Raw genomic sequence first — 23642 nt, 5'->3', positions numbered from 1 at the left:
AAGGTTCCCATCAGTGTGTAGAGAATCAGACCCAACAGTTCTGTTGGATCGGCATGCAGGGTGCAGAAATCAAGAACCCAGAGACGAATCAGTAAATGTGAGTAGGCATACCTGTCTATAAACACACACACACACACACAGCCAAAACACGGTCAGAGCTTGTCTTACAACTGTCCTTGGATAAAGAGAAAATGTACCGCAACCTTCCTTTCAAACATGGAAATAGGGGACTCTAGATACACTGTCTTGTAGTCTTATACACTGAGTATACCAAACATGGAAATAGGGGACTCTAGATACACTGTCTTGTAGTCTTATGCACTGAGTATACCAAACATGGAAATAGGGGACTCTAGATACACTGTCTTGTAGTCTTATACACTGAGTATACCAAACATGGAAATAGGGGACTCTAGATACACTGTCTTGTAGTCTTATACACTGAGTATACCAAACATGGAAATAGGGGACTCTAGATACACTGTCTTGTAGTCTTATGCACTGAGTATACCAAACATGGAAATAGGGGACTCTAGATACACTGTCTTGTAGTCTTATGCACTGAGTATACCAAACATGGAAATAGGGGACTCTAGATACACTGTCTTATAGTCTTATACACTGAGTATACCAAACATGGAAATAGGGGACTCTAGATACACTGTCTTGTAGTCTTATACACTGAGTATACCAAACATGGAAATAGGGGACTCTAGATACACTGTCTTGTAGTCTTATGCACTGAGTATACCAAACATGGAAATAGGGGACTCTAGAAACACTGTCTTGTAGTCTTATACACTGAGTATACCAAACATGGAAATAGGGGACTCTAGATACACTGTCTTGTAGTCTTATGCACTGAGTATACCAAACATGGAAATAGGGGACTCTAGATACACTGTCTTGTAGTCTTATACACTGAGTATACCAAACATGGAAATAGGGGACTCTAGAAACACTGTCTTGTAGTCTTATACACTGAGTATACCAAACATGGAAATAGGGGACTCTAGATACACTGTCTTGTAGTCTTATACACTGAGTATACCAAACATGGAAATAGGGGACTCTAGATACACTGTCTTGTAGTCTTATACACTGAGTATACCAAACATGGAAATAGGGGACTCTAGATACACTGTCTTGTAGTCTTATGCACTGAGTATACCAAACATGGAAATAGGGGACTCTAGATACACTGTCTTGTAGTCTTATGCACTGCACTGAGTATACCAAACATGGAAATAGGGGACTCTAGAAACACTGTCTTGTAGTCTTATGCACTGAGTATACCAAACATGGAAATAGGGGACTCTAGATACACTGTCTTGTAGTCTTATACACTGAGTATACCAAACATGGAAATAGGGGACTCTAGATACACTGTCTTGTAGTCTTATACACTGAGTATACCAAACATGGAAATAGGGGACTCTAGATACACTGTCTTGTAGTCTTATACACTGAGTATACCAAACATGGAAATAGGGGACTCTAGATACACTGTCTTGTAGTCTTATACACTGAGTATACCAAACATGGAAATAGGGGACTCTAGATACACTGTCTTGTAGTCTTATGCACTGAGTATACCAAACATGGAAATAGGGGACTCTAGATACACTGTCTTGTAGTCTTATACACTGAGTATACCAAACATGGAAATAGGGGACTCTAGATACACTGTCTTGTAGTCTTATGCACTGAGTATACCAAACATGGAAATAGGGGACTCTAGATACACTGTCTTGTAGTCTTATGCACTGAGTATACCAAACATGGAAATAGGGGACTCTAGATACACTGTCTTGTAGTCTTATGCACTGAGTATACCAAACATGGAAATAGGGGACTCTAGATACACTGTCTTGTAGTCTTATGCACTGAGTATACCAAACATGGAAATAGGGGACTCTAGATACACTGTCTTGTAGTCTTATGCACTGAGTATGCCAAACATGGAAATAGGGGACTCTAGATACACTGTCTTGTAGTCTTATACACTGAGTATACCAAACATGGAAATAGGGGACTCTAGATACACTGTCTTGTAGTCTTATGCACTGAGTATACCAAACATGGAAATAGGGGACTCTAGATACACTGTCTTGTAGTCTTATACACTGAGTATACCAAACATGGAAATAGGGGACTCTAGATACACTGTCTTATAGTCTTATGCACTGAGTATACCAAACATGGAAATAGGGGACTCTAGATACACTGTCTTGTAGTCTTATGCACTGAGTATACCAAACATGGAAATAGGGGACTCTAGAAACACTGTCTTATAGTCTTATGCACTGAGTATACCAAACATGGAAATAGGGGACTCTAGATACACTGTCTTATAGTCTTATGCACTGAGTATACCAAACATTAGGGATACCTGTTGAGCGTGAAAAACCCAGCAGCGTTGCAGTTCTTGACACAAACCGGTACGCCTGGCACCTACTAACATACTCTGTTCAAAGGCACTTAAATATTTTGTCTTGCCGATTCACCCTCTGAATGGCACACATACACAATCCCTGTCTCAATCGTCTCAAGGCTTAAAAACTCCTCTTTAACCTTTTACTGCAGTGGGTTAAATCAGGGACACACAGAGTGTTTTTGTTGTTGTCTTAAACAAATCCTATTTGAAACAAAAGTATACACCTCACACACATATGTATGGTTTTGAAAAAAAGAAGACATCTACCCGTGCCAGCTAGAGTTTAAATGAGTTCAATTATAAGTTTGCCTCCTGATATTACACTTTATCTACATCACATAACAAAACTGTAGGGGAGCTCTATTTCTCCTACTTTAAGAAAGTGTTGTGCATTGTCAGTCAAGTCATTGGTCATTGTTCTGTTTATAATGTAAATGTTTTGTCAAGATCTGTCTTACTAATCAAAGTGAACCTGAGTGTAGTAGTTGGTGCCGTCTCCAGTCTGAAATGGCAGCAATCTGAATTTAAGGCTACTGCCTTCCTCTGAGTGCAAATGCATGGGACCTGTTTCTCGTCTGGGTGTGTCTTATACGTCAGAGTAAGAGGCACACATGCATGCACGCATGCGTGAGCACACACACACACACACACACACACACACACACACACACACACACACACACACACACACACACACACACACACACACACACACACACACACACACACACACACACACACACACACACAGTTGACCCAGATAGTTTAATTGGAAAGAACAACTGGCCTGCCAACTTTGACCTATGAAAACATGCTGGACCCCCAGCACCCTTTGATAGTGGAGAGCCACATGCAATGCCATCTGTAATAGGTACAACAGTCAGCACTAACATAAACATACTGCATGTAGCTAGACCTACTGTAAACCCAGTCAGACATGTACAGCATTAGTACCACGCCACCACATAAGGACAGCCATTGAACCTCCCCTTCACACCTTGCTGAATACCCACTGTAACACAATCTATACACACTGACCACAGAATCTGCTGTGGTTTAGACTCTCCTAAGACAGTATGACAACAGCTGTGCTATACATCCAACTGTATTTGACACACTGATACTCATCTACAGCAAAACACTACACACTAATATACTATCTTATAAAGCCATATGTAACGAGGCATCTGGGTAAGAAGATCGGGAGGTCCGGTCAACCTTTCCTATTTCATTATTTTCTGATAGAACATCTAGAAGTAGATAGGGGGAGATAGACGATGAAGAGGACAAAGATAGGAATGTTTAAGGGCATAGACAGGAATGGTCGAGTCGGGACTCATACCTCTGTTGCCGAGGGATACAGAATGTGTAGTACAGAGTTGAGAGCGTTACCGCTCAACTAGACTTAATTGTAATATAAAATGTGAATCTACTAAGTCAATGCCACCCCACAGTCATACTGTAACATATTAATGCACAGTAGTTGCATCAAATGCCAATGATATAGTTCAAGCCACATCAAATGTCACTCTGCACTGTAGTGCTACAATTAGCTCAATGTCATTAGTACTGAATTACTGTAACAACATCAGGCCTATTTAATCCAGACAGAGAGGCAGGATTAAATGAAGGAGCCATAACCCAGGTGAGAGGTCTCAGTGGGTCAGTCAGTCCCGTACCTGCGGGCACATGTCGCTCTGCCACTCTGTCTGCATGCTTCCCTCACTGCTTTACTCTCCGCAGACTGGCACATTTCACTATCTGAGCACCCTTCTTCACATCCACAATATCAGGCTACATCAGGGAGGGGGGGTGGGGGTGCAAGGGGAGAGCCAGGGGCGGAGGTAAAGGAGAGGAGGGACAGAGACAGGTAGAGAAGAGGATGAGAGTAGGAGGGAGAGGAGGGACAGAGACAGGTAGAGAAGAGGATGAGAGTAGGAGGGAGAGGAGGGACAGAGACAAGTAGAGAAGAGGATGAGAGTAGAAGGGAGAGGAGGGACAGAGACAGGTAGAGAAGAGGATGAGAGTAGGAGGGAGAGGAGGGACAGAGACAGGTGGAGGAGAGGATGAGAGTAGGAGGGAGAGGAGGGACAGAGACAGGTGGAGGAGAGGATGAGAGTAGGAGGGCGTGGAGGGACAGACAGGTGGAGGAGAGGATGAGAGTAAGAGGGAGAGGTGGAAGTAGAAGTGAAGGAGAAGTAGTAGGAGAACAAAAAGATGTGGAGGACAGAGAGGGAATCAGGAGAGAGGGAGAGAGTAGGGAGAGGGAATCAGGAGAGAGGGAGAGAGAGGAGGGAGAGGGAGAAATGGCACAGTGTGTGAGAGGTGAAAGATACGGATGAGGTGAAGAGGTGTATGAAGAGACAAGGGTGGAGAGGAGAAGAGGTTAAAAGTGACAATTGAGGTAATGAGCGAAGCGAGAGAGTTGACGGGAAGACAAGAAAAGGAGAGGAAAGGAGACAATTCAAGAGAAGAGAGATAATGGAAAGACAGCCAAGCCAAGAGAGATGGGGTGGGGATTGGAAAAACAGACAGGAAAATAGAAAAGAGAGAAGCATCAGAAACATTGACATGGAATAGAGTACTGCAGGTTGGAGGGAGCACACAGTCATAGTTAGTGGACTATAGAGACTTAGAATGGAGGTGGGCAGAGAAGACAGATAGACAGTCAGTCAATGTGGGTTACTGAAGGGGAGAGAACAGACCTCATTGCATTAGCACATCAAGAGCAACCAACCAACACCCAGACATTCATATCAACTGGAGAGAAAGAGCCATCCATCTATGTACTGACTGGAGACAGAGCAGATATCAGAACTGACTGCTGTTATGAAACCTGGAAGCATTAGTTTGTTGTTTCAGCCAACGCAGAGAGACAGTGCAAGCTATCAGAGCAGGATGCAGTTGTGGACTTTTTGGATGGTCCTACATGCAGGTCAGGATGGAGATGGTGGACATGATGGGGGAAATGAAGCACAGATGAGTAATGCTTGCAAGTTGGATACAAAATACAGCATGAGGACACTCACACAATCAATATTTATTTCAGTTTCTTTGTAGCTAGGAGGATGGGGAATGACAACACAGGTTGATCTAAATTACAAACACACACACACATCCCATTCACACGACACAGTCCATGCAGGTTTAGCCCACTGTGGTCTACTTTGGACTAACAGAGGAATCTATACTGCTGATCCCAGCAGAGTAAAGAGATCATAGTTCCCAGCTACACCCTTGTCATCTTCTCTAGTGGTTGATTGCAACATTGAGTACCTATATAAATTCAGGGAAGTTTACAGATTGACCCTGATGGGCCCTGCATGGTCAAGTTAGTCTCAGTCTACTTTAACTGTGAATCAATGCTCTATTTATGACAGATGAATGAGTTTGTTTAGAGTCTCAGCCTCTTGTACAGTAGCCCAGGTGAGTGTGGCCTGGCTGATGCAGGTCAGTGGCCCACCTTGCTGCTCAGGACGGCGTAGTTCATGAACTGCTCCGCCTCAGCCTCCAGCTCATCCTGCAGAGAGCCATCCATGCTCACTGACCGCTCCTGACCCCCCTCGTCACCTGAGCCCTTCCCCCTGCGCACCACCTTCCGTACAATCTGCACCGCACACACACACACACACACACACACACACACACACACACACACACACACACACACACACACACACACACACACGCACACACACACACACACACACACACACACACACACACACACACACACACACACACACACACAGGGGAGGGAGGGAGAGGAGGATGAGAGGATGAGGGAGGGTGGTGGGAAAGAGAGCTTAAGAAGGAGAGATTGGTACTCTTTTGGGTTCTCCCTGTGTACCATTAAGGAACTTAATGTCCTGGTTATATGTATCCTTATCAATCCCATCCTTACTAAATCTACCACCCACAACCTTTCAACCCCATCCTTACTAAAACACCACCCACCACCCACAACCTTTCAACCCCATCCTTACTAAAAACACCACCCACAACCTTTCAACCCCATCCTTACTAAATCTACCACCCACAACCTTTCAACCCCATCCTTACTAAAAACACCACCCACAACCTTTCAACCCCATCCTTACTAAAAACACCACCCACAACCTTTCAACCCCATCCTTACTAAATCTACCACCCACAACCTTTCAACCCCATCCTTACTAAAACACCACCCACCACCCACAACCTTTCAACCCCATCCTTACTAAAAACACCACCCACAACCTTTCAACCCCATCCTTACTAAATCTACCACCCACAACCTTTCAACCCCATCCTTACTAAAAACACCACCCACAACCTTTCAACCCCATCCTTACTAAAAACACCACCCACAACCTTTCAACCCCATCCTTACTAAATTTACCACCCACAACCTTTCAACCCCATCCTTATTAAATCTACAACCCATAACTTTTCAACCCCATCCTTATTAAATCTACAACCCACAACCTTTCAACCCCATCCTTATTAAATCTACAACCCACAACCTTTCAACCCCATCCTTACTAAATCTACCACCCACAACCTTTCAACCCCATCCTTATTAAATTTACCACCCACAAAATTTCAACCCCATCCTTACTAAAAACACCACCCACAACCTTTCAACCCCATCCTTATTAAATCTACTACCCACAACCTTTCAACCCCATCCTTACTAAATCTACCCCCCACAACCTTTCAACCCCATCCTTATTAAATCTACTACCCACAACCTTTCAACCCCATTCCTTATTAAATATACAACCCACAACCTTTCAACCCCTTCCTTATTAAATCTACAACCCAACCTTTCAACCCCATCCTTATTAAATCTACAACCCACAACCTTTCAACCCCATCCTTATTAAATCTACAACCCACAACCTTTCAACCCCATCCTTATTAAATCTACAACCCACAACCTTTCAACCCCATTCTTATTAAATCTACAACCCACAACCTTTCAACCCCCTCCTTATTAAATCTATAACCCACAACCTTTCAACCCCATCCTTATTAAATCTATAACCCACAACCTTTCAACCCCATCCTTACTAAATATACCACCCATAACCTTTCAACCCCATCTGTATTAAATCTACAACCCACAACCATTCATACAGCAACTAAACATGACTGTGACACCTGTGAGAGTAAGACAGGGATCATTTTCGCATGTCGTGATTACAGTCATGACATTGGAATAAATCAAGGCATGACGATGAACGTGATGGTTCTTGATTATCAATTTAATAATCATTTCTATGAGGATGAGTGTAGTGAGTTGAACATGAATATTAACAGGGAAGAACTGCTAGATAGGCCACAGTGCAGGGCTGTAGAGTAGAGAGAGGCATGCTGGGATAGATATCTGACCTTCTTGGTGACAATGTTTCCGTGCTCATCTGTGAACTGCTCCTCGCTCACTTGTTCCCCTGGGAGATCCTTGGCCTCATCACCCTAAAGGACAGACAACATGTACTGAACATCACTAAACAATACTGTCATACTGAAATACACATGGTATACTGTACCGTCACACACATCTGCTCATAGATGAATGGCAAACGCATCAACAGCACACACTTACACAGTAAGGAGTCCAAACCCACATACTCTACATTAACATTACAAAAGGGACCAGTCAATACTACCAGAAAGATTGGATCCAAATACTTGATTGGCCAACAACTTTTCCACAGGCATTAATGTCACACCTATGAGTTTGTAAGTATGAATTGGGGAACGACTCCGAGAGAAAACCAGGAGTCAGCATACAGAACAAAAAGGGTGCTGGAATCTAGAGCACTTTAAAATAGCCCCCCAGAGTGAGTCTCATCATTTAGCCACTGTCACCAACCCCAAACCAGAGAGAGAGAGGGAGGGAGAGAGAGGGAGAGAGAGAGAGAGGGAGAGAGGGAGAGAGAGAGAGGGAGAGAGAGAGAGAGAGAGAGAGAGAGAGAGAGAGAGAGACATACATACATACATACATACATACATGGAAATAGTAACTGGTCAGGGGATCACTAATGGGACTGCTGTGGTGTTAGCACTAATACAATCAGAGTTGATGAGGTTCATAAGAAAACAACTATTACTCCTAATAACATTGGAGGCGCCAGTACAGCTATTTATAAGATCAAAAGGTCCCGCAATTGAAACTATTGAACACAGCACCATGGCTGGAGTCTGCCCTATCCCCCACAATCCATAGAGGAAGGATTTTTTTGAGTTATTAAAGGTGTTGAGACCAAGAGAGGACTGGAGGGAGGGGGGAGAATAGGACCATGAAGATGGTAGAGAGATTAGAGACTGAGTTCATAGATTTAAACACCACACAGGTTGAGCCATTCACAGCTCCAACAGCACGTACAAGGCCTGTACAGTGTATCTACAGTCTAAATGGGTCTCAACTGTAGGTCTATGGTCACAGCACGTACAAGGCCTGTACAGTGTATCTACAATCTAAATGGGTCTCAACCGTAGGTCTATGGTCACAGCACGTACAAGGCCTGTACAGTGTATCTACAGTCTAAATGGGTCTCAACCGTAGGTCTATGGTTTGACCATTCTTAGTTTTGTCCTTCCCTCCCTCTGTTACTATTCTATCTCACCTGGCGGAATACAGTATGAACAATATGATCCAGAAAGTTGCTTGAAAATACTTTAAAACGAATGTTGTTGTTGCAAAGTAGTTCTATCGTGCATCCTGTATATTCATAATCTATGCACAAGTCAGCATACTGTATGTGTGAGTTAAAATTCTACAATATAAATGAACAACTGTTTTATGAACATAATCTTTCATCTTTCATTATTGATTTCATTACGGATAAATTGCATGGTCAGAAGTTAATACGGTAAACAAGCAGAAATAGGTATCTCTCCACCTTCTCCACTCGCCTCGACCCTGACGAACATTTCCCCTTGTCACAGACAAACATTAAATCACCTCTGAGCTTTACAAACACACACGCACACGCACACGCACGCGCACGCACACGCGCACGCACACACACACACACACACACACACACACACACACACACACACACACACGCACACGCGCACGCATGCACGCATGCACACTGCAAACATCTGCTTTCCACCACACTGTTTGTTACACACTCCTTCATTATTTTGTTCCATTGCCAGTCAATTCTCTCTCTCATCCTCTCCCCCCTCGCCCGTCCCCCCACCCCCTCCCCCTCCTCCCCTCCCCTCTCTGTTGGGTACCTTGAGAATGACCCTGCGGCGGACCACGCGGGTGGTGACGTTCTCCTCTTCGTCGGCCACGCCCTCGGCCTCGCCCAGCTCACGATCTAGCGCAGCGTGCACATAGGTGAGCACAGAGCGCAGGGAGCCGCTGGCTATATGCATCACATTCTGACCGCTGATCACCAGGAAGGCCAGCAGCACAAAGCTGAAGAGCAGCTCAGTCACCAGGGCCCACATCACTCACAGCCCCTTCAAGCTTCTACCTCTGCAAACTCTCAAAGCAACCCAGCAACCCAGTGGAGCGCACGACACACCCACTCTCACACACCCAACTACACGCCCACCCACACACACTAACACACACACTAACACAGACACTAACACAGACACGTCTGTGCAGGCTCTCGCCGTCTATCCACGACACTTCTCTCCGTTTTTCTGGGGCAACAGCTGCACCCTCAGGCCTTCTCTCCTCTCAACAGGGCTGGCGTCTTGTCCTTCTTTCTCTCCCTCCGCTTGTGTCCCTTCTTCGGCAAGCTCTACTCCACTAGACCCTGTTCCTTCTTTCTCTGGCTCCGTCTCCCTCTCCCTTTCTCTCTCCGTCTGTCAGCTGGTCAGTAGGAATGGCTGACCCATGCCATCAAATCTAGGCGGCTGCAACCTTGGGAGGCTTCTATTTCCTCTCCCTCCCTCTCTCTTTCGTTCCTTCGCTCTCTCTCTCTCTCTCCTCCGTGCTTCCAAAAACAACCCTTCACCCCTCGCTCCCTCTCTATCTCCCAGCCATGTGATCTGTAGTCTTTAAATAATTCTGGCTGCTCCAGAGAGGAGCTCTGCTCTGTCAGGCTGAGAGGCTGAGAGTGAGAATAACAGACTTGCACCCTGACCAACAGGCCTCCCTCAGGTAATCACACTACAGTATACTCCCTCAGGTAATCATACTGTACTCCCTCAGGTACTCATAGTATACTCCCTCAGGTAACCATAGTATACTCCCTCAGGCATTCATAGTATACTCCCTCAGGTACTCATAGTATACTCCCTCAGGTAATCATACTGTACTCCCTCAGGTACTCATAGTATACTCCCTCAGGTACTCATAGTATACTCCCTCAGGTACTCATAGTATACTCCCTCAGGTACTCATAGTATACTCCCTCAGGTAATCATACTGTACTCCCTCAGGTACTCATAGTATACTCCTTCAGGTACTCATAGTATACTCCCTCAGGTACTCATAGTATACTCCCTCAGGTACTCATAGTATACTCCCTCAGGTAATCATACTCTGGTACACACAACCATACACTATACTTCCACACTTATATTATTATTCCAATGGCATGTAGGTATATGTTCCACCACCACACATATTGTGTAATGGTTTGGGATCTATTTTACTTAAACAATACAGTAAGATGCAGATTGTCAGAAGCAAGACCATTTCCAGCTACTTATTCTCTATGGGCAACATTGTAGTCTGTTCTTACTGTTCCAACACGCTGGCAGTCCCAATATAACCTGGCAGTCCCAATATAACTTCCTACCAGGGATAGCCCATAGAGACTGAAACAGCCCCTTTTGCTCTCTCACTGCGTCGCAAAGTTGAGCTGTCCTTTAGGGTGCTCTGGTGCAGTGTCCTTTAGGGTGCTCTGGTGCAGTGTCCTTTAGGGTGCTCTGGTGCAGTGTTCTTTAGGGTGCTCTGGTGCAGTGTCCTTTAGGGTGCTCTGGTGCAGTGCCAGAATGCTAGATGCCACATGTGATGGGCTGGGATTGGGGATCTGGTGACAGGGGCTGCTATTTTTGGCTTGACAGGCTGTTTGTGCCCTTCTTGGGCCTTCTGTTTGTATGTGCATGTGTGTGAGAGGAGAGGATAGTGGGATTATGGTATTTATAATCTAATAGCCTTCTGTCACTGGGTTTGGACTGTAGTCACACAAGTCCTACTGTATAGCATTTACATTTTAGTCATTTAGGAGACACTCTTATCCAAAGAGACTTACAGGAGCAATTAGAGTTAAGTGCCTTGTTCAAATCTAATCAAACTTTATTTGCCACATGCGCTGAATACAACAAGTGTAGACTTTACCGTGAAATGCTTATTTACAAGCCCTTAACCAACAGTGTAGACTTTACCGTGAAATGCTTATTTACAAGCCCTTAACCAACAGCGCAGCTCAAGAAGAAGAAAATATTTTACCAAGTAGACTAAATTAAAAACTATTAATAAAAACGAACACACTAAGAATAACAATAACGAGGCTATATACAGGGGGCACCGGTACCGAGTCAGCGTGCAGGGGTACAGGCTAGTAATCTGCACATGCAGGTGGGGTTGAAGTGACTATGCATAGGTAACAAACAAACAGCAGTAGCAGCAGTGTGCGGGGGAGTCAATGTAAATTGTCCGGTGGCAGTTTTTATGAATTGTTCAGCAGTCTAATTGCTTGGGGGTAGAAGCTGTTGAGGAGCCAGGCTGTGATGCAACTGGTCAGGATGCTCTCGATGGTGCAGTTGTAGAACCTTTTGAGGATCTGGGGGCCCGTGCAAAATCTTTTCAGTCTCCTGAGGGGGAAAAGGTTTAGTCGTGTTTGGACCATGATAGTTCGTTGGTGATGTGGACCCCAAGGAACTTGGAACTCTCGACCCGCTCCACTACAGCCCAGTTGATGTTAATAGGGGTTCGGCCTGCCATTTTCTGTAGTCCACGATCAGCTCCTTTGTCTTGCTCACATTGAGGGAGAGGTTGTTGTCCTGGCTCCACACTGCCAGTTCTCTGACCTCCTCTCTATAGGCCGTCTCATCGTTGTCGGTAATCAGGCCTACCACTGTTGTGTCCTCAGCAAACTTATTGATGGTGTTGCAGTCGTGTTTGGCCATGCAGTGTTTGGCCGTGGGTGAACAGGGAATACAGGAGGGGACTAAGTACACACCCCTGAGGGGCCTCATTGTTAAGGATCAGGATCAGCGTGGCAGACGTTATTTTGCCTACTCTTACCACCTGGGGGCGGCCCGTCAGGAAGTCAACGATCTAGTTGCAGAGGGAGCCTTCAAAGCGCTTCATGGCCACCGATGTGAGTGCCACGGGGCAGTAATCATTTAGGCAGGTTACCTTCACTTCCTTGGGCACAGGGACTATGGTGGTCTGCTTGAAACATGCAGGTATTACAGACTCGGTCAGGGTGAGGTTGAAAATGTCAGTGAAGACACTTGACAGTTGGTCTGCGCATGCTTTGAGTACACGTCCTGGTAATCCGTCTGGCCCAGTGGCTTTGTGAATGTTGACCTGTTTAAAGGTTTTGTTCACATCGGCTACCGAGAGAGTTACCACACAGTCATCCAGAACAGCTGGTGCTCCCGTGCATGCTTCAGTGTTGCTTGCCTCGAAGTGAGCATAAAAGGCATTTAGCTCATCTGGTAGCCTCGCGTCACTGGGCAGCTTGTGTCTGAGGTTTCCCTTTGTAGTCCATAATAGTTTTCAAGCCCTGCCACATCCGACGAGCATCAGAGCCGGTGTAGTAGGATTCAATCTTAATCCTGTATTGACACTTTGCTTGTTTGATGGTTCATCTGAGGGCATAGCGGGATTTCTTATAAGCGATTAGTCTCCCGCTCCTTGAAAGAGGCAGCTGTAGCCTTTAGCTCGATGCGGATGTTGCCTGTAATCCATGGCTTCTGGTTGGGATATGTACGTACAGTCACTATGGGGACGACATCATCAATGCACTTATAGATGAAGCCGATGACTGACTGAGGTGTTGTATTCCTCAATGCCATTGGATGAATCCCGGAACATATTCCAGTCTGTGCTAGCAAAACAGTCTTGTAGTGTAGCAACCGTGTCATCTGACCACTTCCATATTGAGCGTGTCACTTCTACTTCCTACTTTAGTTTTCGCTTATAAGCAGGAATCAGGAGGATAGAATTGTGGTCAAATGGAGGGCGGGTGAGAGCTTTGTATGCATCTCTGTGTATGGAGGTGGTCTCTGATTTTTTTCCTCTGGTTGCACATGTGACATGCTGGTAAAAATTTGGTAAAACTGATTTAAGTTTGCCTGCATTAAAGTCCCCGGCCACTAGGAGCACCGCTTCTGGGTGAGCATTTTCTCTTCTCTTCTTATGGCCTTATAGAGTTGGTTGAGAGCGGTCTTAGTGCCAGCTTCGCTTTGTGATGGTAAATAGATGGCTATGAATAATACAGATGAGAACTGTATCTTGGTAGATAGTGCGGGTCTACAGGTTATCATAAGGTACTCTACCTCAGGCGAGCAATACCTTGAGACTTCTTTAATATTAGACATCGCGCACCAGCTGTTACTGGCGAAAAGACACACACACACACCCCTCGTCTTACCAGAGGTAGCGTTTCTGTTCTGCCGGTGCATGGAAAATCCCGCCAGCTCTATATTGTCTGTTTTTTCGTTCAGCCACGTCTCGGTGAAACATAAGATGTTACAGTTAATCTTAATAGTAGGTCATCAATTTTATTTTCTAACGATTGCACGTTAGCAAGGAGAATGGAAGGCATTGGGAGTTTACTCGCTCGCCTCCAGCTTCTCAGAAGAATCCCCGATCTGTGTCCCCTTTTCTTCACGCAAAAGTGTCTTCCAGTCCGCGGTGAGTAATCACTTTTCTGATGTCCAGATCAGCAACATTATGTACACAATAAGTAAAAAAATAAGTTACACAAACCACAAAAAAAATAACAAAATTGGTTGGAAGAATGTAAAATGTCAGCCATGTTCTTCGGTGCCATCTTAGGAAGGGAACATCTACAGATTTTAAACCTAGCCCGCATGGGGATTTGAACCAGCAACCTCTCGGTTATTGGCCCAACGCTCTTAACCGCTAGGCTACCTGCCACCCCAATAATAAAATAGGTTTCCCACTCACCTGCTGCCTCAGGAGTACGTCATCCCAGGTCTGCAGCTCTGACACCCTGTGAGGGAACCCCAGGCCCTTCTCAAATGGCTGGGTGCCCCTGAAGTGCCCACGCAGGAGCTCAGAGTGCCCCATGTCCCGCACCGGCTGAAGCAAGGCCTCCTGGGACACACGGGACTGGCTGGGGTCCACATCCATGGCAGCGCGCACTGATGACATCATTGAGTCCATGGCCTGCCTGGGTTTTGTTGTCTGTGAACCCAACCAGGCCTGAGTGTGGTCAGTGACAGGTTGCCAACCTGGACCCGACTGCTCCTGCAGATAGGACAGTAAAGAGCCACCACCTCCGCCACTGCCTCTACTACCACTGCTGCCACCACTGGACCTAAGGAGGCAGAGGATGAGTGAGAAAAGAAGAAAGGAGGAGAGAGATGAAGAGAGGTGGAGAGATAGGACAAGTGAGAGGAGAATAGACAAAGGAGTGAAAGGAGCAGAGAGAGGCCAATGTGTGTCAAATGTGTGTGTCAAACAAAAGCTGACTAATAGTCCTTCATAGACACTCTGTTACTAAAACGAAATATTGTATTATTAGGTTAGGAAACACGGCAACATTGAAGTGTCCTAAGGCTCAGTTGTCTCAGAGGTGAGTGTCTGGACTACCCCCTGTCTGACAAGTGCTGTGTCCAGCTGAGCTGCAGACTGACTTAGGTCTGAGGACACACTCACCTGTTTCCATTACGATCAGCCACACGGCTCAGACCGGGCGACTTGCTCAGCCGGGTGTACACTCGCTGCTGTTGTCCTGCAACAAGAGAAAGCCCTTCCTCTGAGCCTGTCCTTCCTCCTCTTCCTCCTTCAACTCCAGCTCCATCTCCACCTGCCAAGTTGCCTCTGACCGCTGCTGCCTCTGACTTCACGACTTTTGACCCTTGACCCTTCTCCAGACCATTAACGTTGTATAACATGGCGGCGATGGTGCCTCCGAACGAAGAAGGGGTGGCAGGGGTGGCGGTGCTGAACGAAGCAGGGGTGGCAGGGGTGGCGGTGCTGAACGAGTCAACAGCCCCCATCTCTGAGTTGTCTTCCACCAGCTCCATGGAGCCACTCAGCCCCCCTTCCTCTCCGGTAGCCCTACTGCCCGGCCGGCCCAGGCTCCCGTACGACAGCCCCTGCAGCCCCTCCGAGTCGTCAGCATTGCTGCACTCCAGTGAAGAGTCCTCCACGGCCACTAGGGAGGGGCTGTTGCCCGAGGGCCACACCTGCACATCGGACATCTCCATGAGTGTATCCTCCTCTGTGATGGCCATGGGAGCACACTCCAGACTGGAGACTTCCTGCCAGTAGGGCTCATTTCCGAGTGGGGAGGGCAGGCTGTACTGCATGGAAGGAGGGGAGAGCAGCTCCTCCTGTAATACCCCGTAACCTGGAGCGACACACAGAGAGGCACACTGACACGGGCCCCCCCACCTTGCTTCGCCACGCCTCGCCCTCCACCTGGCCCCACCAGCCCCGGGAGGGACCCCAGGGGGGGATGTGCCCCTGCCCAGGAGCAGGGCAGCGATGGGGAGATGGCAGAGGGGGATCCCAGGGGGCAAGTGGAGAGAGGGGGAGAGGAAGGGCCCAGACAGTGGGAGCTGAAGAAGAGGTGCAAGGAGCTAAGGGTGAGGGAGCAAGGGGGGCTTCGGGGGAGGGGGTTGACAAACCAGATCAAGCCAGATCAGCCAGCACTGACAGTGAGAGCAGCAGCGGAGGCAGCAGCAGATACACAGCCAGAGCCAGACAGAGAGCCAGACAGAGAGCCAGACAGAGAGCCAGACAGAGAGCCAGGCAGAGAGCCAGGCAGAGAGCCAAGCAGAGAGCCAGGCAGAGAGCCAGACAGAGAGCCAGACAGAGAGACAGACAGAGAGACAGACAGAGAGACAGACAGAGAGAGAGAGGTCTGCTGGTGGCTGGTGCTGCTCCGCTGTCTGCCACCTACAGGTAGAGGCACAGGAGTTACTGCCTCTGCCCCGAACCAACCTGGGGCTGGGACACACACCTGCCCGCCTGGGACACACACTTATACACACATACACATGCCATACAAATGTTGATACACACACAGACTTACCCACACCCACACACAACCTTTCCCATACACACACACACACACACACACACACAAAACCAGGCAAGTTAAATATTCTAGTCAGGCTGAACAGCATGCATGCAGGCATTCTCGTTATTCAACACACTCACACACACTTTCACCCACCCACCACCACAGACATTACATTACAAACCTTAGAAAACAAATAACACAACCACATACACAATACACAGAAATACACACAAAGACACACTCACACCACACATACACACACATGGTGATATACAGTTTCATTTCTTATAGCTCACTGCAAGCATAGCTGCCCCAAACCTCATTTTTATATCAACAGGGAATCTAACTTTGAGAATTTGCTACATATGACCCATGAACCTTTGACTCAAGTCACTCCAACAACATCTCTATTTGGAAAAAATAAATGTATTGCCTGGTAGTATGAAGAGCTTTGACTTTTAAACATGCATTGATGTGGTACAGTAAGCATGGTAGGTTCTCTTTAGATGCTAGAACAACTATCCACTAGGAAACTGTCTGCAGGTGTACATGCAACCACCATGTTGACTGGACTATGGAACAGACCCAGATACAGCCAGCACAACAGACAGCATCTGAACAAGTGGACAGTGCCAAAGCTGCTTCCTGAGTCTGCTCTCTTCCACACTAACTCACATTTCAGTACAGTGTACTTAATAGCTGCTGTATGAGAAATGACCTGAGAGATAGCCAAGTAAATAACATGTCAAATTCAAGGTCAAGATGGCTATAGAAACCACAAATAAAAAACTATCTAAAGAAGTAGCTACTGTACTTCTCTTCTAATACATTACCAAGAATGTATACTAATGAATACATATGACCATGAGTAACATAAAGATACAGTATTTTGAATCAGACACATAAACCCAGTAAAGAATGGATATATAGTATATAAAGTGGTAGAAATGAATTGATTACATACTGGCATGAACTGAGAGAAGAGTATAGATTTAGCAAGAGGTAGAAAAGACAGGAGAGATGTGGAGGGAGGGGTGAAGTGTATATTTGTGTGTGTGTGTGTGTGTGTGTCTGTGTGTGCGTGTGTGTGTTTGACTGCGTATGCGTGTGTGTGTGAGCGGGCGAAAGAACACTACGTGTGTGTGTGTGTGTATACATGAGAGAGAGAGGTGCAACATGAGTCATTGTTGGCACTAAGTTATGCTGAATGTGCAGTGGGTATTAGTGACACCAGCTGGCCTCCTGGACCTCTCATCTCTCAGCCTTAAATGACAGCATAACCTCTCTGACATCCCACTCAGAAGGTCGGAGGACTGTGTGTACGTGGGTCATAAGTTAAACACATTAACGTTAGGGTGGCAGGTAGCCTAGCAGTACCGAAAGGTTGCTGGTTCAAATGCCCGAGCTGACTAGGTGAAACATCTGTTGATGTGCCCTTTAGCAAGGCACTTAACCATAGATGCTCTGGATAAGAGTGTCTGCTAAATGACTAAAATATTAGTGGGGCACATAACAAGTATCTTTCAATATGCATCCTTCATAACAAGTATCTTTCAATATGCATCCTTCATAACAAGTATCTTTCAATATGCATCCTTCATAACAAGTATCCTTCATAACAAGTATCTTTCAATATGCATCCTTCATAACAAGTATCCTTCATAACAAGTATCCTTCAATATGCATCCTTCATAACAAGTATCTTTCAATATGCATCCTTCATAACAAGTATCTTTCAATATGCATCCTTCATAACAAGTATCCTTCATAACAAGTATCCTTCAATTTGCATCCTTCATAACAAGTATCTTTCAATATGCATCCTTCATAACAAGTATCCTTCAATATGCATCCTTCATAACAAGTATCTTTCAATATGCATCCTTCATAACAAGTATCCTTCATAACAAGTATCCTTCAATATGCATCCTTCATAACAAGTATCTTTCAATATGCATCCTTCATAACAAGTATCTTTCAATATGCATCCTTCATAACAAGTATCTTTCAATATGCATCCTTCATAACAAGCATCCTTCAATATGCATCCTTCATAACAAATATCTTTCAATATGCATCCTTCATAACAAGTATCCTTCAATATGCATCCTTCATAACAAGTATCCTTCATAACAAGTATCTTTCAATATGCATCCTTCATAACAAGTATCCTTCAATATGCATCCTTCATAACAAGTATCCTTCAATATGCATCCTTCATAACAAGTATCCTTCAATATGCATCCTTCATAACAAGTATCTTTCAATATGCATCCTTCATAACAAGTATCTTTCAATATGCATCCTTCATAACAAGTATCTTTCAATATGCATTCTTCATAAGAAGTATCTTTCAATATGCATCCTTCATAACAAGCATCCTTCAATATGCATCCTTCATAACAAGTATCTTTCAATATGCATCCTTCATAACAAGTATCCTTCAATATGCATCCTTCATAACAAGTATCCTTCATAACAAGTATCTTTCAATATGCATCCTTCATAACAAGCATCCTTCAATATGCATCCTTCATAACAAGTATCCTTCAATATGCATCCTTCATAACAAGTATCTTTCAATATGCATCCTTCATAACAAGTATCTTTCAATATGCATCCTTCATAACAAGTATCCTTCAATATGCATCCTTCATAACAAGTATCTTTCAATATGCATCCTTCATAACAAGTATCTTTCAATATGCATCCTTCATAACAAGCATCCTTCAATATGCATCCTTCATAACAAGTATCTTTCAATATGCATCCTTCATAACAAGTATCCTTCAACATGCATCCTTTATAACAAGTATCCTTCAATATGCATCCTTCATAACAAGTATCCTTCATAACAAGTATCCTTCAGAACAAGTATCCTTCAATATTCATCCTTCATAACAAGTATCCTTCATAACAAGTATCTTTCAATATGCATCCTTCATAACAAGTATCCTTCAATATGCATCCTTCATTATGCATCCTTCATAGCAAGTATCCTTCAATATGCATCCTTCATAACAAGTATCTTTCAATATGCATCCTTCATAACAAGTATCTTTCAATATGCATCCTTCATAACAAGTATCTTTCAATATGCATCCTTCATAACAAGTATCTTTCAATATGCATCCTTCATAACAAGTATCCTTCAATATGCATCCTTCATAATAAGTATCCTTCAATATGCATCCTTCATAACAAGTATCCTTCAATATGCATCCTTCATAACAAGTATCCTTCATAACAAGTATCCTTCAATATGCATCCTTCATAACAAGTATCCTTCATAACAAGTATATTTCAATATGCATCCTTCATAGCAAGTATCCTTCAATATGCATCCTTCATAACAAGTATCCTTCATAACAAGTATCTTTCAATATGCATCCTTCATAACAAGTATCCTTCAATATGCGTCCTTCATAACAAGTATCTTTCAATATGCATCCTTCATAACAAGTATCCTTCAATATGCATCATTCATAACAAGTATCCTTCATAACAAGTATCCTTCAATATGCATCCTTCATAACAAGTATCCTTCATAACAAGCATCCTTCAATATGCATCCTTCATAACAAGTATCCTTCAATATGCATCCTTCATAACAAATATCCTTCAATATGCATCCTTCATAACAAATATCCTTCAATATGCATCCTTCATAACAAGTATCCTTCAATATGCATCCTTCATAACAAGTATCCTTCAATATGCATCCTTCATAACAAGTATCCTTCATAACAAGTATCCTTCAATATGCATCCTTCATAACAAGTATCCTTCAATATGCATCCTTCATAACAAGCATCCTTCAATATGCATCCTTCATAACAAATATCCTTCAATATGCATCCTTCATAACAAGTATCCTTCAATATGCATCCTTCATAACAAGTATCCTTCATAACAAGTATCCTTCAATATGCATAACCCCGGTAGATAAAACCTCTTAACAGTTCCACAAGGTTTAAGACTTCCAGCTGATGAGCTTTCTTTATACGTGTATACATTACTCTTTAGCCAGTAGGGTGAGGATGATTCACATAAATATCATGGTATTTGTTTGGAATACCACCTTTTAAAGTTGTGTATGAATGATCTGAGCCCTTGTGGTAGCTGACTGTACATGGCTTGTAGATTGTCTGTTTGTGTCTCTGACAATCTAAAAGACCATCTAATATCTGTGTGATTCTGCCATCCAGTCTTGTTGCCAGTCCTTCTCTCTCTCTATGCGTGTGTGTCTGTGGGTGGTATCACTCCCATGGTCAGTTGGATGGTGAGGTGGGGCGGTGACAGAGAGAGAGAGAGAGAGAGAGAGAGAGAGAGAGAGAGAGAGGAGGGCATGAGGGAGGGTGTTCGTGGGGAATGAACGTGGTGGCCTGGCCCTCCTGGTAGAAAAGACAAACACTGTAAATATTAACAAACTGGCTGAAGCTCACATACACAGAAAGAGAGTCACAATCACACACATGAAGACACTGAAGACACTCATAAAAGACAACAATTTAAAACACAGACATGTATACACACAAATGCACTCACACACATACACACTCACACACCAACACTCCCTGCAAATATGAGGTGTGTGACAGAGAAAGGGCATAGATACTACATCCCCTACTTCTGGAGAGACTCAAAGACACAGGACAAACACACATACACACAAACAACTGATCAACAACATGTCACAACATTCATACATGAACAGAGCGGTCAAAACACACGGTTAAAACGGGTTCAGGACCTTTTTATCCCCACAGAGAATAATATACAGTAGAGGATGTAAACAGGCAGACTAAACAGTCGGGTCATTCCCCAGCATGCATGCCATGCAATATCAGTCTGATAGTAAAGTAGCTACAAGTTGCAGAGGCATAAACAGCTCCCAGACTACATCTCCCACAGGCCACTGCTTGCACATGCAGACAGGCAGGAGGGCAGGGAGGGAAACACAGAGAGGGAAGAGGACATTTGGAAGATGACAGAAAGAGAAAGAGGAAGAAAGAAAGACATGCACAGAGCAAAAGAGATAGGGAGAGGAGGAAGAGAGCGAGAGAGTGATGGAACAAGGGACACCTCCCTCTCCCGGGGGTGCTGAGCACACAGTGTGTGAGGAGGATTGGTCACAGAGCAGACGGTTAAAAAGGTGGAATTTTCAAGAGCACAAAAATAAAGAGTTATAAAAAAAAAACTGGTCTTCAAAATAAAGATGAGGGCCAGAGGTCAACATGAGGTCGGAGGGCATGAGTTCAGAGGTCTGAGAGGAGGAGTGAGAAGAAGGAAGAGTAGGGCGGCCAGGCTGCAGATAACATGTCCAGAGAAACACAAAGAGAGAGGGGACAGATAGTCAAAAGGAACAAGTATGGGGATCCCAGTGGGACACACAGTGCACCGAATGGAACGACCCCCGGTCTGAAGAGACTCATACAGCCCCATGCACACACAGGCAGAGAGCGTAACGTTACCCTTATAGAAGCCTAGCTGGATTCAGTTCAGGCCTCCCGAGCCTCACTAGTATGACTAAACGGAAGTCATTGCTTTTACGGAGTTGCAAATCATGCGTCTTAGACTCAAACCACTAGAGTTAAGAAAGGGGATTGAAAGTCAAAATCACTAAGAGCCAAATGTGATGAAAATAAGGAAAAGACAAGAACAGGTCGACTGAAAGGTACAGTAAGAAGAATGTTGTTCTCCATCATTTCTACACTAAATGGTAGAATAAAAAAACATTTGTTTCCTATAGATACTCTGAATGACAGTGCTGCATGCATCCTACCTGGGTTAAAAATACAATGTGGAATCTAATTGCGGTCTCCAGGCTTGGATTCCCACTTCAGAATCGATTGTAATTTTCAATTCATTTGATTGTAAAGGTTAATTAGGGGACCAAGGGAGTTATCACCAAGGAAGTGAGCATCTTCCAGACTGCCATTCAGTCAGAGAGTGAATCCTCATTCAGTACCATCCCCTGATGTCAAATACTGGCCTACCTACATTCTACATCCTCTGAAAAATCAGGAACAAACTTATCAGCCATACTATCATTCATAACTCCAAAAGATAAATAATAGATATCTTGAAAATCCTTGTTGTAATAAACTATACCATGTCTAGAGGTCAGGTTGGTATTGTCCTGTGAGAGTGTGACCACCTTGTTACACAGACAGCGTCAGAAGAAAGAGCTTTGGGAGGCAGACTGGACAGGTGTTAGATATCAGAGTCACTGCAGCTGTGATCTGACTGAGCATCTCCCGTTTGTCCCTTTGTCCATCATGGTCATATCTTTGCATGAGTTACATCACCTGTTATTGCTCCAGTTTGCACTGAGGGGACCTGGCACCTGCTGTGATGACACATGACATAGTGAGGCACAGAGCAGACCCAGAAGAGAGGCCACAGCACTCCAGTGATGGTCAGTCCAGTGGTGAAACTGGAGTCAATCTGATGTATATCATGCATGTGTAAAATAGTAAACCATGAGTAAAAGTAGTCAAAGTTTGAGAAATGACCACTGGAAGCAAAGCCAACAGCAGTATGCTTGAAGGAAAGACTACAGACTGAATTCATGTATGGAAATGCTTGTTTTTTACAGACACATAATATCCTGCACGTTATCTCACATGGCCTATGTAGGCAGATTGTGGTTTAAATCATGTTGGATAAAGATGAACATAATGAACTCATAGCCAAAATCGTACTTTATAGGATGTAATAACATAAACCTGTCAAATACACAGATACGACACAGTAGTAACTTACGCACTGAATACAGATCTAACAAAATATACATTTGGCACGCATGAACAGAATCTCACGCAACACACCATACACAGCTGACTAACACAGCATTTCATTAATTTTATCTATTTCTTTTTAAATCATCAACTTTCCTATTGCTAACAACTTCATCAAACACACACGAAAACGAAAACAGTTTCTTGAGGTTCCAATTGATCTTTAAATACACTATATATATAAAATAATATATATATAAAAGT

General features: G+C 44.3%; 1 protein-coding gene across 19 annotated transcripts in view; it reads right to left on the bottom strand.

Annotated features, from left to right (window-relative positions):
• The window catches only part of LOC139410961 (ankyrin-1-like), a 72201-nt gene that overhangs the window by 901 nt on the left and 47658 nt on the right, over positions 1–23642 (bottom strand). For 10 of the 19 annotated variants that reach the window (XM_071156674.1, XM_071156676.1, XM_071156679.1 and 7 more), the window contains 5 exons: positions 15261–15957; positions 14547–14919; positions 7814–7897; positions 5901–6044; positions 4117–4231 (listed from right to left, as the gene is read on the bottom strand). In XM_071156674.1, coding sequence (XP_071012775.1) covers positions 4160–4231; positions 5901–6044; positions 7814–7897; positions 14547–14919; positions 15261–15957 — 1370 coding nt within the window. In that variant the 3' untranslated portion in view covers positions 4117–4159. The remainder of the gene's footprint in view (positions 1–4116; positions 4232–5900; positions 6045–7813; positions 7898–14546; positions 14920–15260; positions 15958–23642) is intronic. The other 9 variants (XM_071156690.1, XM_071156691.1, XM_071156692.1 and 6 more) reach the window with 5 other exon arrangements.

The sequence above is a fragment of the Oncorhynchus clarkii genome, chromosome 6 (assembly GCF_045791955.1).
Source record: "Oncorhynchus clarkii lewisi isolate Uvic-CL-2024 chromosome 6, UVic_Ocla_1.0, whole genome shotgun sequence".
Taxonomy (NCBI): Eukaryota; Metazoa; Chordata; class Actinopteri; order Salmoniformes; family Salmonidae; genus Oncorhynchus; species Oncorhynchus clarkii.
This window is presented reverse-complemented; position numbering and strand designations above follow the sequence as displayed.